Consider the following 14671-nt stretch of genomic DNA (forward strand, 5'->3'; position numbering starts at 1 on the left):
TTTTGTGTTTGTTTGTTTTTTATGTATTATTTGTGTGAAAAGTATTATAAACCTATTATAGTACAGTACTATATAGCCGATTGTGTTAGTTGGGTACCTAGGCTAACTTTGTTGGACTTACGAACAAATTGGACTTACAAAGCACTCTCAGAACAGAACTCGTTCGTATGTAGGGGACTTACTGTATTGAAAAAATCTGCATATAAGTAGACCCGCACAGTTCAGTATTGTTCAAGAGCCCACTGTATGTGGAATTCGAGCTCTCTCCTAAGGCTCCATTATTTTAAAATGTGTTTTCTCACTTCTCAGTTGCTTCCTCACATCATTTGCTGAGGACTTGCCTGGTAACTAGAATGAGACTGGTAGGTTTTCAGACCAGACTACTTTTGAGCTTTACTCAGAAAGTCTACTTTTGAACTTTAGTCAGGAAGTTTCCAAGTGTTAGAAAACCTAAATCAAAATCTCCCGGAAACCTAAAACTCTAGTGATTTCAAATTCATAAACACTTTGAATATTACCACTTATAACTGAATAGGTGTTTAAGCAGCTTTTGGATTGTCATGGTACATTGGTAAGAGATTTTGAAGGAACATATTTAAATAAATGCATGAGATTCTTAATTTCTCTTCATTTTCTACACTTGTTGGAAGGTGACTACCGCGGCCATTTCTGACACAGATGCTCTTCCTCATTAACAGTCATGAAAGTTACCCGTACTTTTAAAGAGCTGAACTGTCCCAGAAAGAGGGTAACTTTTAAGAGGACCAAAATAAAGATGTGAGATCGTAGGCACGCCCAAATGCCCAGGACTTGTCTGGGCAAGGAGTCAGAAGAAAGTTCTAGAAAGATTCATTAGAGACTAGGCAGCAGTACTTTGCCTTCAGAGCAGCAAGATTTCTGATGAAGTGCCTACTGGATCTTCAGTGAGAACAGAAGACCAGCTAAATTATCTTCTGATGCTTTAAGTAGTAGTCACCACAGATAAGCTGATGGGTTGGGATCACGTTGAGAGGGGCTGCATTCTTGGGTCCTGGAGGTTTCTTCTTGAAGAGTCTTGCTCAGGGGAGATCATGTTCCTCCTCACGCTCTGGGAGCTTGGTTCTGAGAGGGTGTGTGGGGCATTATTAATTCCTGGTGCTTCACTTCCTGGTTCTGTCATCTGATCAGTATAAGGTGCCAATGGACTCTGGATCCTGCTGTAAGTAGGGCCCAGGAGTAAAAGTGAATTGGCTCCGTCTCTGTGCATGTGGGTGCCTCATGGCGGGGGTGGGGAGGGCAAGTGTGAACACTGCAGCTCCCAGCACACAAGACCTTCCAACCAGTGGCAGTTGTAAGGGCTGAAGATATTCCGTACTCCCACATGGGAAGGAAACTGAATTTCAAAGGAAACCATCATAGCAGAGAGAGGGCATCCAGTACTCCCTAAGAATATTAAGGGGAACCACCAACTTAACAGGAATATCAAAATTTAGGTAACTTAATGAAATATTGCCATTTGCAGCAACATGGATGGACCTAGAGATTATCATACTGAGTGAAGTAAGTCAGACAAAGACAAATATCATATGATATCACTTATCTGGAATCTAAAAAATAATAAAAATGAACTTATTTACAAAACAGAAATAGACTCACAGACATAGAAAACAAACTTACAGTTACCAAAGGGGAAAGGTGGGGGAGGGATAAATGAGGAGTATGGGATTAATAGATACACACCATTATATATAAAATAAAAAGCAAGGATTTACTGTATAGCACAGGGAACTAGATTCAGTATCTTGTAATAACCTATAATGAAAAAGAGTCAGAAAAGAATATGTATGTATAACTGAATCACTTTGCTGTACACCAGAAACTAACACAGTATTGTAAATCAACTACACTGCAATGGAAGAACAAAAGAGAAAAGAAAACAAGAAAAAAAAAGAAGGTAGCTTAGCTCATGAGAACTCCCTGCATTCACGTGGGTGGTAGGGGAGCTTGGGTGCAGTAACAAGAGCCTGTGATGTCTTTCCAGCCACATTCCTGACCTCTTGTGTAGACACAGTAAGAACAACAGCTGCTATTTGCTGGATGCTGGGCTTCCAAATGTACCTTAGTCCATTTAAACCTCACAACAATGATACAGGAGTACATAGTGTTAACCCATTTTAAAGATGGAGAAACTGAGGTTCAAAGAAGTAAGTAACTTGTACTCTGAACCAGGATGCAAAATGCCTCAAATAAAAACCACTTTTATTTTGCCAGGCAGTGTTCAAGGCATTGTGTATAATTTACCTCACTTTATTCTCATTATCTCCAATTCACCAAGGAAAAAAATGGAGGCTCAGTTAGTATGAATACCTGGGAGAAGTCTACCTGGCTGGTAAGTGACTCATGAACCTAGATCTGTCAGGCTCACCCCTTTTCCACCTTTTCTGCCTTAGAACAAGAAGGAGACTGGTCATTCACTCTAAATTTCTGGGTGAAACACTGGGTTATTAATCACCCACTCAGGAAATTTAACACAATGCATCACCTCCCCCCACCAATTGCACCAGCATCAACATTACACAGAATTGAAAAAACTTCATTATGCTTCAAAGTTATTAGAAGATAGTCTTTATGATAATGTAACAATTGTTCTCAGGATGCCGTCCTGGGGGTTCCGGTACTGGACCTGTATATCTGATTGACCAATCCCAGCCCTCATTTCACTGCTCAGCATGTGCAGGTCCTCAGCACGAGCTCTTCTCTTTGGTGGGACCGCTCTTTGGATGCTGAGGCACAGCGGAGGCAGATCTGGATGGTGACCAATCACTCAATAGTTTCCAGCATTTTATTTGTTGCCATTTCCATGTCCCATTTTTAACCTAATTCCCAAAATGAGAAGCCACCTTTTCACAGGAACAGCAAAGCTTAAAAGGCACGTCAGAAAATGCTTGCTTGCTCCCTTTGTGGCTGTTGAGATGTCTGCCATGTGGCTGACAGGGTCTTGGTGCTCCGGCCGGGTGTCAGGCCTGAGCCTCGGAGGTGGGAGAGCCAAGTTCAGGACACTAGACCACCAGAGACCTCCCGGCCCCATGTAATATCAATCAGTGAAAGCTCTCCCAGAGATCTTCATCTCAACGCTAAGGCCCAGCTCCACTCAACGACCAGCAAGCTATAGTGCTGGACACCCTATGCCAAACAACTACCAAGACAGGAACACAACACCACCCATTAGCAGAGGAGCTACCTAAAGTCATAATAAGTTCACAGACACCCCAAAACACACCACCGGATGCAGTCTTGCCCACCAGAAAGACAAGATCCAGCCTCATCCACCAGAACACAAGCACCAGTCCCCTTGATCAGGAAGCCTACACAAGCCACTGAACCAACCTCACCCACTGGGGGCAGACACCAAAAACAACGGGAACTATGAACCTGCAGCCTGCGAAAAGGAGACCCCAAACACAGTAAGTTAAGTAAAATGAGAAGACAGAGAAATACGCAGCAGATGAAGGAGCAAGGTAAAAACCCACCAGACCAAACAAAGGAAGAGGAAATAGGCAGTCTACCTGAAAAAGAATTGAGAGTAATGATAGTAAAGATGATCCAAAATCTTGGAAATAAAATGGAGAAAACAGAAGAAACATTTAACAAGGACCTAGAAGAACTAAAAAGCAAACAAACAATAATGAACAGCACAATAAATGAAATTAAAAATTCTCTAGAAGGAATCAATAGCAGAATAACTGAGGCAGAAGAACAGATAAGTGACCTGGAAGATAAAATAGTGTAAATAACTACCACAGTGCAGAATAAAGAAAAAAGAATGAAAAGAATTGAGGACAGTCTCAGAGACCTCGGGGACAACATTAAATGCACCAACATTCGAATTATAGGGGTCCCAGAAGAAGAAGAGAAAAAGAAAGGGACTGAGAAAATATTTGAAGAGATTATAGTTGAAAACTTCCCTAATATGAGAAAGGAAATAGTCAATCAAGTCCAGGAAGCACAGAGAGTCCCATACAGGCTAAATCCAAGGAGAAACACGCCAAGACACATACTAATCAAAATATCAAAATTAAATACAAAGAAAAAATATTAAAAAGCAGCAAGGGAAAAGTAACAAGTAACATACAAGGGAATCCCCATAAGGTTAACAGCTGATCTTTCAGCAGAAACTCTGCAAGCCAGAAGGGAATGGCAGGATGTATTTAAAGTGATGAAAGGGAAAAACCTACAACCAAGATTATTCTACCCAGCAAGGATCTCATTCAGTTTTGACAGAGAAATTAAAATCTTTACAGACAAGCAAAAGCTAAGAGAATTCAGCACCACCAAGCCAGCTTTATAACAAATGCTAAAGGAACTTCTCTGGGCAGGAAACACAAGAGAAGGAAAAGACCTACAAAAACAAACCCAAAACAATTAAGAAAATCGTAATAGGAACATACATATCAATAACTACCTTAAATGTAAATGGATTAAATGCTCCAACCAAAAGACATAGACTGGCTGAATGGATACAAAAACAAGGCCTATAAGACACTGATGAAAGAAATTAAAGATGATACAAACAGATGGAAAGTTATACCATGTTTTTGGATTGGAAGAATCAACATTGTGAAAATGACTATACTACCCAAAGCAATCTACAGATTCAATATAATCCCTATCAAACTACCAATGGCATTTTTCACAGGACTAGAACAAAAAATTTCACAATTTGTATGGAAACACAAAAGACCCCGAATAGTCAAAGCAATCTTGAGAAAGAAAAACGGACCTAGAGGAAACAGACTCCCTGACTTCAGACTATACTACAAAGCTACAGTAATCAAGACAGTATGGCACTGGCACAAAATCAGAAATATAGATCAATGGAACAGGATAGAAAGCCCAGAGATAAACCCACGCACATATGGTCACCTTATCTTTGATGAAGGAGGCAAGAATATACAATGGAGAAAAGACAGCCTCTTCAATAAGTGGTGCTGGGAACACTCGACAGCTACATGTAAAAGAATGAAATTAGAACACTCCCTAACACCATACACAAAAATAAACTCAAAATGGATTAAAGACCTAAATGTAAGGCCAGACACTATAATACTCGTAGGGGGAAAACATAGGCAGGACACTCTATGACATAAATCACAGCAGGGTCCTATTTGACCCACCTCCTAGAGAAATGGAAATAAAAATAAACAAATGGGACCTAATGAAATGTAAAAGCTTTTGCACAGCAAAGGAAAACATAAACAAGATGAAAAGATAACCCTCAGAATGGGAGAAAATATTTGCAAATGAAGCAACTGACAAAGGATTAATCTCCAAAATATGCAAGCAGCTCATGCAGCTCCATATCAAAAAACCAAACAACCCAATCCGAAAATGGGCAGAAGACCTAAATAGACATTTCTCCAAAGAAGATATACAGATGGCCAACAAACACATGAAAGGATGCTCAACATCACTAATCACTAGAGAAATGCAAATCAAAGCTACATTGAGGTATCACCTCACACCAGTCAGAATGGCCATCATCAAAAAATCTACAAACAATAAATGCTGGAGAGCGTAAGAAGAAAAGGGAACCCTCTTGCACTGTTGGTGGGAATGTAAATTGATACAGCCACTATGGAGAACAGTATGGATGGTCCTTAAAAGACTAAAAATAGAACTACCATACGACCCAGCAATCCCACTACTGGGCATATACCCTGAGAAAACCATAATTCAAAAAGAGTCATGTACCACAATGTTCATTGCAGCTCTATATACAGTAGCCAGGACATGGAAGCAACCTAAGTGTCCATCGACAGATGAATGGATAAAGAAGATGTGGCACATATATACAACGGAATATTACTCAGCCATAAAGAGAAACAAAACTGAGTTATTTGTTGTGAGGTGGATGGACCTAGAGACTGTCATACAGAGTGAAGTAAGTCACAAAGAGAAAAACAAATACCATATGCTTACACATATATATGGAATCTAAAAAAAAAAAAAAGGTTCTGAAGAACCTAGCAGTAGGACACGAATAAAGACGCAGAGAATGGACTTGAGGACGTGGGGAGGGGGAAGGGTAAGCTGGGATGAAGTGAGAGAGTGGCATGGACATATATACCCTACCAAATGTAAAATAGATAGCTAGTGGGAAGCAGCTGCATAGCACAGGGAGATCAGCTTGGTGCTTGTGACCACCTAGAGGGGTGGGATAGGGAGAGTGGGAGGGAGACGCAAGAGGGAGGAGATATGGGGATATATGTATACATATAGCTGATTCACTTTGTTATACAGCAGAAACTAACACACCATTGTAAAGCAATTATACCCCAAAAAAGATGTTAAAAAATAAATAAATAAATAAATAAGGCAGGTCATCCAAAGAATTTGAAGAATAGATACATGTATATGTAAAACTGAATCACTTTGCTGTACACCTGAAACTAACACAATGTTGTTCATCAACTATGCTTCAATATAAAATAAAAATAAAAAAATATAAGAGGAGCCACTTACCTTGTCCCCCACCCTGTCACCTATGCCACCACCAGTGAGCTTTGCCGTCAGGGTCCACCTGCCTTCTTTGCACACCTGGCTGCAGCAGAGGCTGCTGATCTCTTACCTTGATGGCCTCCACCGAGTCATACTTGTCCAGTTTGTTGATGTGGTTAGTTATGCTGGTGTTGAGAGGGGCGGGCGCAACGGGGTGGATGACGGTGGCATCGTGGGACTGCTGCTGGTACCGCTGGCAGTAGGTGTAGACAAGCAGCGTAAGAAGGCAGCCCAGGATGGAGCTGCTGAGCCCCACGGCGATCATGTGGAACAAGTTGAACTCTGGGAAGACAACATCAAAAGTGAGGCCACCCTGGAAAAGGATGTGCTCCTCCCCAGCTCAGTGGGCTCAGAGGAAAACAGAAGGACGCAATGGAAAGCTCCACAGTCCTCCTAAAACTCAGGAAATCATAGGGCCTTCCTTTGAAATGTCGTGGCCGCCAAGACACTTCTCTGCAGCGAGCTCAGTGTAGTTTAAGTCAACGCTCTTATGGATTATAGCCACCATATAATATGGTGATCTTTTAAAGGTCACCCAATACGCTAGCAGAGACACTTTTTTCTTTAAAGGCTTGTAAGAGACCGTTCTTCTGTTTCAAGTGCAGCATGATCTGTGGTCTGGGGGGGTTTCTAGGGAACATATTTTCCATTTTCCCGAACAGGCTGAGTCCCTGCTTGCAGCCTGGCTGTGTCCCGGGAACAAAGCAAGGATGTATCTAGTACTTCCAATCACTGCTCACCTGCAAGCCTGACTATTTCCCCCTCTTTTATCATTTCATTTTATTTAAATTTTGTTCCGATTCTATCGTTCTTATGTTTTCCATTACATTTTTTGGAACATGAAGATACACATATTGTATAATATTTGATTGCATGAAAAAAAAGTGCAAAAGGATATACAAGAATAAATCTTTTTTTCTTTCTGAGCGGGAACCAGCGTTACCACCTTCTCCTGTGCTCTTCCAGAGACACTCTGCGCACTTGCATGCAGTGTGTGCGTGTTGTAAATATTATCCTGGGTACCATTTTTTCACTCACATTGTATTTTGGAGACCTTATAAAGAAAATGGCTTACTCCAAAGAAACAAAGGATTTGTGTCAAAGGAATATGATGGTCATGAAATGACCCTCTTTTTTTAGTGTTTTTTTCTATCTAATAGCATCTTTAAGTTACTTTCTTTGAGTTATAAACACACAATGTTGACAAAACGAGCTGACATGGACTCATGTCTCTAAGATAGGATTGGTTTGAGTGACATCAAGGTAGCTTAACCAAGAACTGCTTAATCTCTGACAAAGAGCAACAAAAGAAAAAAAGATGTTCATTGTGTGTTGGTAAAACACCTTACAATCAAAATTTTAAGCCTTTCAGGGAATAAAGACAACATCTGAGCCATGACCATGAAGCTGAGATTATTGAAAATCAGGTAAAGCAAAACAGGACCTCAATTTTTCTATGCTGTGTTGGCACCGTATAGCTAACCAGTTGCCTAAGGGTTCTTGGCCCTATGTCTCCACTGCACATCCTGGGGATCTGGCTTTTCTCCCCAGGTGTCCCCTCCATGCACCACCAGAGGGCTGAGCGACACCCTTGCTCTCCCTGCACCCAAATGGGACCACTGAAGATGCCTGCTGGGCACCCCTGTGGATGCCGGGTGAGACCACTGGGCCACGTGGGGAGGTCCCCGGGGCTCTCGGGGAGCGAAGACCCGTGAGCTTGTCTACCACACCCAGGTTCTGGGATGTTTTCTCCTTAAACACCTGGGCTCTTCCCGAGGACTCTCTGAGCTGTCCTCGCCTCACCTGGGATCCACAGCACAGGTGGAGCATCCTCCATCCGTCCCTAAACCCTCTAAGCTTCTCCCTTTAAGCTGTGCCCCTTTGCTGTTCCTGGACACTGTGTTTCGGGGCCCTGGGCGCTGGGAGATAGATTCGCTCCAGGAGGTGGATGAACACCGCGTGGAGAGGCAGCCTTGTCCTCTGTTCTCTGTGAACCGTCACCAACGTACTCCACCCACGCTGAGACTCCGAACAGGTGACTCCTGACACGCGCCTCAGGTGTCTTCCGCACCTGGAGCTGGATAATCCAGGAGCACGTTACTAGAACATTCCACAGATATCACCCACTCCCTGACATCCACCTCAGTTTTTCACTTCTTGAGTATCCTGTCACTGGTTTAACCAAGTGAAAGGAATCGCTAAATCTTTGGCTGTTCCTGATTTTGTCTGAAGACTCTAGGGCTGAACCTGGGACAGCTGGATAAAGCATCCAGGGGCCATTCTACCAGCAACTGCTAGAAGCTTCTACTCTAACCCTGAAGCTGCCCTCAAGATAAGCAAGAGTGACTTCATACCTGTTGTCATCTCTCGATACTTTAGCCATTTGGACCCCCCAGGGTCAATGCAGCATATGGATAAAAGTACTTCTGCTGCACTGATAAAATAATATATAGAAGATGTATGACTCTCTCCCTATGCAGGTACTTTGTTATTAGTCAAATGAATCATTCCTGCAGGTGCCTGGGGAAGGCTGGGGCCAGCTGACATCTTTATGATGAGTCTTTGTGTCTCATGCAACTAAAAATAGCTAAGTTGGAACATGTCAATAGGCCTACATTCTTTCTGCATAAGCAAAACATCGAGCCTATTAAATCTCTTGAATCTGCTTAGCGTGGCTCTTTGCTTTGAATACAACGCTTTTTGCTGTTGATTTTGGTCAGTAAAGCTAGAATAGAGACCAACTACCCAGTCGATTCAACTGGCTGATTTTCTGTGCAAAGTTTGATTCTTTTCAACAAACTGAAAAAAGCACCCCCAAACATCCTTGCTAGGTGATGTTTTTACCTCTCAGCCCCCCCCAATTAGCCCCATCTGACCTCTTACCCACCTACGCTGCTGTGTCAATGTCAGCAGCCTAAGATCTATACGATTGGTTCTGAATATTATAGAGTAATTAAAGTTTCTATGATTGAATCAATAGCACTTCAAGGCTTGATTTGGTGCAGCCTTTGGTACAGCTGGTTCAAACACGCAGAAGCTGCATTTTAGGATGCAATGAGCCTTCGGCATCATGTCCTCCTGGGTGCTCAAGGCCTTGGCAGGACTCCCGTATCTTAACCCTGAGAAGGCTGGCCGAGGAAAGCGGTTTTTGAACTTGTGTTAGGCCTGGCGGGCCAGTCATGCTGGCTGCCCCCAGGTTCTGCCTTGACCTCCCTCAGGGCAGGAACACTCTCTACAAGCTCTGCTCCAGTGGCGACCCCGGGTGTTGTCCAAGAGTGTCGCCTGGCCAGGGCTGCTGTAGCTGCATACCCCAGATACCCTCCTCTGGGACCCTCAGCACCAGGACCCTTTTCCCGTGGTGCTCCGGGCTTAAAGCTCACGCTGGGATCCCATTGCCTGGATCCAAAGCTGGCTTCACTTCGACTGTTTGTGTGGACCGCATCTCTCTGACCCTCATGATCCCTATTTATAAAATACAGATAAAAAGACGTGACTGCTATTCCTTTTCTACAATTCCCCAAATGAAAATTTCTCTAAAAACTGATTTTTTATCACTCACCTGGCAGCGAAGCCTGACCTGACCTGATCGTTTGCTGCAGAGCCAGGAGAAGCACTGATTAGCAGCTTCACTTCACCCACATTTCACGGCAACGTCATTAAAGAGGTTGGTTACGGAGTGCAACCCCCAGACCTCGGGGTGTCATACCTTATATGACCCGTATTACCCATCTATAATCTGAAGAATGCTGACTTCCAAACCCTGCTCTACCTCCAAGGGTTTTACGTAAAGAACAGTGGGCTGCGGCACCCACGCGAACGCTCTTTGTGAGGATGAAACAGGATACCTCTACGGTGTCTGGCACACAGTGACTGCTGACCTAAAAATACTACAGCTATAATTCTTTTTATGTGAACCAGCCAACATTCATCTTGCAGCCGGATCCCCAAGTAGTGGCTCACTGAACTGACCCAGTCAGACACCAGACACTGCCCTTCTCAGGCACAGGGCTCTCTTGGGATATGACTTTTGGTTCCAGAGGGGCTGGGGCTGTTTGAGTCCCCACTATAAGCTCAACACCCCTCACAAAACTGACACAGAGTGGGTGCTCGGGAAAGATGATTGAACAAATGGATTAACAGATGGCTGACAGATAGAGCGTACCAGATAGCAGATTCTTAACCAGTGTAGTCAATAACCAAGTACATTCCTAAAACACACCGATGGAAATCCAGATTCCTTCTGAGTGTGACAGACCAAAGCCCGTTGGGTTGAGCTGCCTGGGGCTTCCCGCTGGCATGGATTATGTTAGAAATGGTTAGGAAGAGTCATCAGCTACACACATGAAGATGCTGGACTTGTGTGTGGTTATTGGCTCTGACACCAAAGGTGGACCAGGGCTGGGCTCTGATCAATGGACAGCCGGCCCCTCCCATCCAAACAGGCTAGAACTAGATGGGAAAGTCCACAAGCATTATGGATTTGACCCAGAGAATGTGATTTCCGTCATTCAGGGTTGCAGGAAGTTAGAAAAATATCTCTGGAGATATAGGTATAGCCTTTTGCCCATAATAAAATTCTGACATTTTATCATTTCAGCAGTTTGGAGATTTGAGGCTGGCTTCCATGGATTTGCACTCTAAATATAAAGAAAATGGTTGAATTCTGTTTTACTCATAGGAAATCTAACTGTAGCTAATACCGAGATCACTGGGCCATAAAGCTTATGTCCACTAGACTCACCTGAAGGGCTTATTAAGCCACAGAGTGCTGGGCCCCTCTCATCTGTAGATGGTGGTGCAGCCTGAGAATCTGCATTTCCATCAAGTTCCCAGGTGATACTGATGATGCTGGTCTAAGGACCCCCTGAGACCCACTGATCCAGATGTCAAATATGAACTCCTTAGCATTTCTACTGCCAAAATATATAACGTGTTTGGATTCAGGAGTTTCTCCAGTTTTATTTTATTTTTTTCTTGGCCAGCAGCAGAAACATCATATGAAACATATGGGAAGAGAAATGACTGGAAAATACCTGAAATTAATTAAAAAAAAGAACTTACCTCCACACCTTTTCTCTTCTACACTGCTGGATCTTGCCACAGATACTTCTGGAGAAACAAAGTTTAATCACAATGTATAAAGGGTGTAGGGAAGGAAGATCACATTAATGATTCATTTATGAAATGTCTAATGATTTTGAGTTTTATGTGAGTCAGTTCCCAAAAGCCTGATTAATTGTTTTTAAAAACATATTTCTTTCTTTTTTTTTTTTTAACCAACCGGAGATGTATTTGGTCAAGGTCACCTTGATTGGAAAGGGGTGAGATTCATTATTACAAAAAGAAAATGCTATGGTCCCTTGGGTTGAAACCAGGGCACTAGTTTCAAAATAAGGCTGGCATATGTGCTGATTTTCTGTTACAATGTATTCTGCCAGCTGTGGAACCCCACAGTGTTTGTCTGTAGTATTCCTGCCTCAGATTTTTTGTCTCATCAAAGTCAGTGTTGTCACGTTCCCTGGGGAGGGGGACCACTCCACCAGAGCTCAGAGGAAATTGCCAAAATAATCTTCCTACTCGGAGCCCGTTCATGATCTTTGCCATGCCCCATGTGAAACTGACAAGTAGGATGCCAATAAAAGGAGAGATCCACCTAAATGTTTAACCCCAAGGATAAACACCATTTCAAGAGTCCAGAAACACTATTCTCTCCTGTATTGATTTCTCATTCGATAACAAGAATTAAAAATATGTCTATGGTTGAAAAGGAAACAACAATAAACACTCTTGCAGTTCTAGACCACAGAAGATTGAGGTGCCTTTTGAGGCTGAAGCTGATAGTTTTTTCTAAAATAATATCTTTCCTTTAGCAAAGGAAAACAAGGCATTCCCTGTTACTACCTTGTAAGAGGTTAGTCTCTGTTTTTGGTCCACATCAGATTGCTAAGGCACACGGTGGGCATATATGAAATGATTTGTAAGTATCTAGCCTGTGCCTTCAGTGAGCCTGTGATGGGTGACTAGCTATCACTAATAACTAAACATCGATTTCACATGGAAAAGGCTGTAGCCAAAGGGCCAAGCCAACCTCTTCTCCAAGACGAGAGCAAGGACAGCCTTCCATTTTCCCAAATAAACTAAGGTTGTATGAAGAGAATGGCCCTCTTTTCTCTGTGCAAACACATATGCACAACCTTGCCAAAGCATTTAACTTAATATTAAAGTAACCAAATAACCTATTTTCATTTTTTGAACAAACTATTCTGACTGTGTTATAGGCAATAAATTGTAGAAGAAGACATTGTGCTTAAAAAAACCTTAAAACTCATGGCCTAAAGTCAAGTCTACAGACGCAGTTATCTACAAATCTATAATCACCTTGAAAGAGTTGATTGAATCATTTCTGTTTTAGCAAACAGGACCTCATAGAACAGATAAAACTCCCACCTACGAATCATTGCCTCTCAAAGTATTGGAAATGATTTTGTTCGCACTAATAAGCATCTCCTCTCTTACCTGGGAGGAAATTGGAATCAAAAACACAGGGCCGGCTCTCCGTGGTGTTTCCGGAACACTGGCTGCCCACAGGGAACAGAAGAATGCATTGGCGGATGCGGACCTGGACTCCAGACACATCACACTCGGACCAGTCTGACCACTCCGACCAGCTCTCTGCAGCGGCCAGAAGACAGGAGATGCGGCAACAAGACCCACTAAGATCCATCAACCTGGAAGTTGGGTCAGCTTATGTACATTAAGGTTTCATATGATGTTTATAGTGGGTCTGTGTATAAATACGATGGGCTCGTATCTTATGACCAGTCCAGTAAATAAAATACAAAGGAGCAAGAATAAAAGAACTCATATACCTTTGATTAGAAATAATGTGCTTAAAATACATTTTCTAAAACTCACATTATTTTAATGCTCTAAATTAACTGTATTAGACACTCCATAAGCTAATGCATGAAGCCTGGCTGTGCGTGACCCTTCCTTGGTGGGGAAGAGATCATCAATGCAGACCCCATTCCTACGGGGTCATGCTCAAATCCTTCTCCAGAAAATTTCTACAGGCCTCAGTGCTCAAGCAAGAGAAATGACAGTGTGTTAATGAGAAAGTCCTGGTTGTGAAAGGGGTTCAAGCTACTACAAATACTTTCTTTCCAGTTGTGAAAACAACTTTGCAGGGTCAGCACACCAAAGGCAGGCTGTACTCGTGGTAGAATTCACTCTATCCCTTGTTTACTGTCACTGAAGCACATAGGATCCACACACACGTCGTCAAGGCCAAAAGATGAACTAGCTAAAGTCACTTTACCCCAAAAAGGAAGATTCGCTAAGATGTGTTAAATTCACCCGGACCTACAGATGTATGAAAAGAGAGAATTAATACTCATTTTATGTAAGGAGGTTAAAAAAAATGAACTCTCAATATTATTTATGAAATATTAATAATGTAAAATAATGTTTTTCTATGCAGCTTGGTTTTTTCCTCTTTTTAAATTAAATTTGGCAACCAAACTTGTGTTTTGATCCATTGTAAAGGGTATAATTTTTCCTTAGAAATGTGCAAAGTGCCAGTTTTGGGGATGACTGAGAATCTGGTTTCTAGGCACTTGTCAATGTACATGGAACCTTCAAGGAAAGTCTGCAGGAGCTAGTTAAAAACGTGTGTGTGTGTGTGTGTGTGTGTGTGTGTGTTTCAAAGTCGAAGTTAGACTCAGAAGAGATTGTCTCATTTTCATTCGAAGTGGTCCCTACATGGCAGAAAACGAAGCTAATTCTTGGATGGGGAGGGCTGCTGCAGGGCATCCACTGGGCACACGGGCCAGCTGGCCTCGGAGCCCGGAACCCCAATGCCCACGGTCCTGGGGGGGTTCCTGTGAAGCCACTTCACAAGGGCTCTCCTGCTTCCCCACCTTGATTCTCAGCAACAAAATGTCAGCTCCCATTACCAGCTTAAATATTTTAAGAATGCTTGGTTATCACCGGTTTCTGTAACTAGTTCTGCAACTACAGCGTGGTGAGAATGATTCCATTGCAGAACAATGTATTACGAGGTCACTTCACCGGCAATAGTGCGGCATTGATGTGTTCCCCTCTTTTGGTCTTATCGTGATGTGGTTTCATCATT

The 14671-nt window shown here is 42.6% G+C and overlaps 1 protein-coding gene across 5 annotated transcripts in view; it reads right to left on the reverse strand.

The window, feature by feature from the left end:
* Positions 1 to 14671, reverse strand: part of SEMA5A (semaphorin 5A) — a 492520-nt gene that overhangs the window by 7497 nt on the left and 470352 nt on the right. For all 5 annotated transcript variants that reach the window (XM_061189118.1, XM_061189117.1, XM_061189119.1 and 2 more), the window contains 3 exons: positions 13054 to 13209; positions 11599 to 11646; positions 6608 to 6819 (listed from right to left, as the gene is read on the reverse strand). In XM_061189118.1, the coding sequence (XP_061045101.1) occupies positions 6608 to 6819; positions 11599 to 11646; positions 13054 to 13209 (416 nt within the window). The remainder of the gene's footprint in view (positions 1 to 6607; positions 6820 to 11598; positions 11647 to 13053; positions 13210 to 14671) is intronic.

This window comes from Eubalaena glacialis, chromosome 4 (assembly GCF_028564815.1).
Source record: "Eubalaena glacialis isolate mEubGla1 chromosome 4, mEubGla1.1.hap2.+ XY, whole genome shotgun sequence".
In the NCBI taxonomy this organism is placed as follows: Eukaryota; Metazoa; Chordata; class Mammalia; order Artiodactyla; family Balaenidae; genus Eubalaena; species Eubalaena glacialis.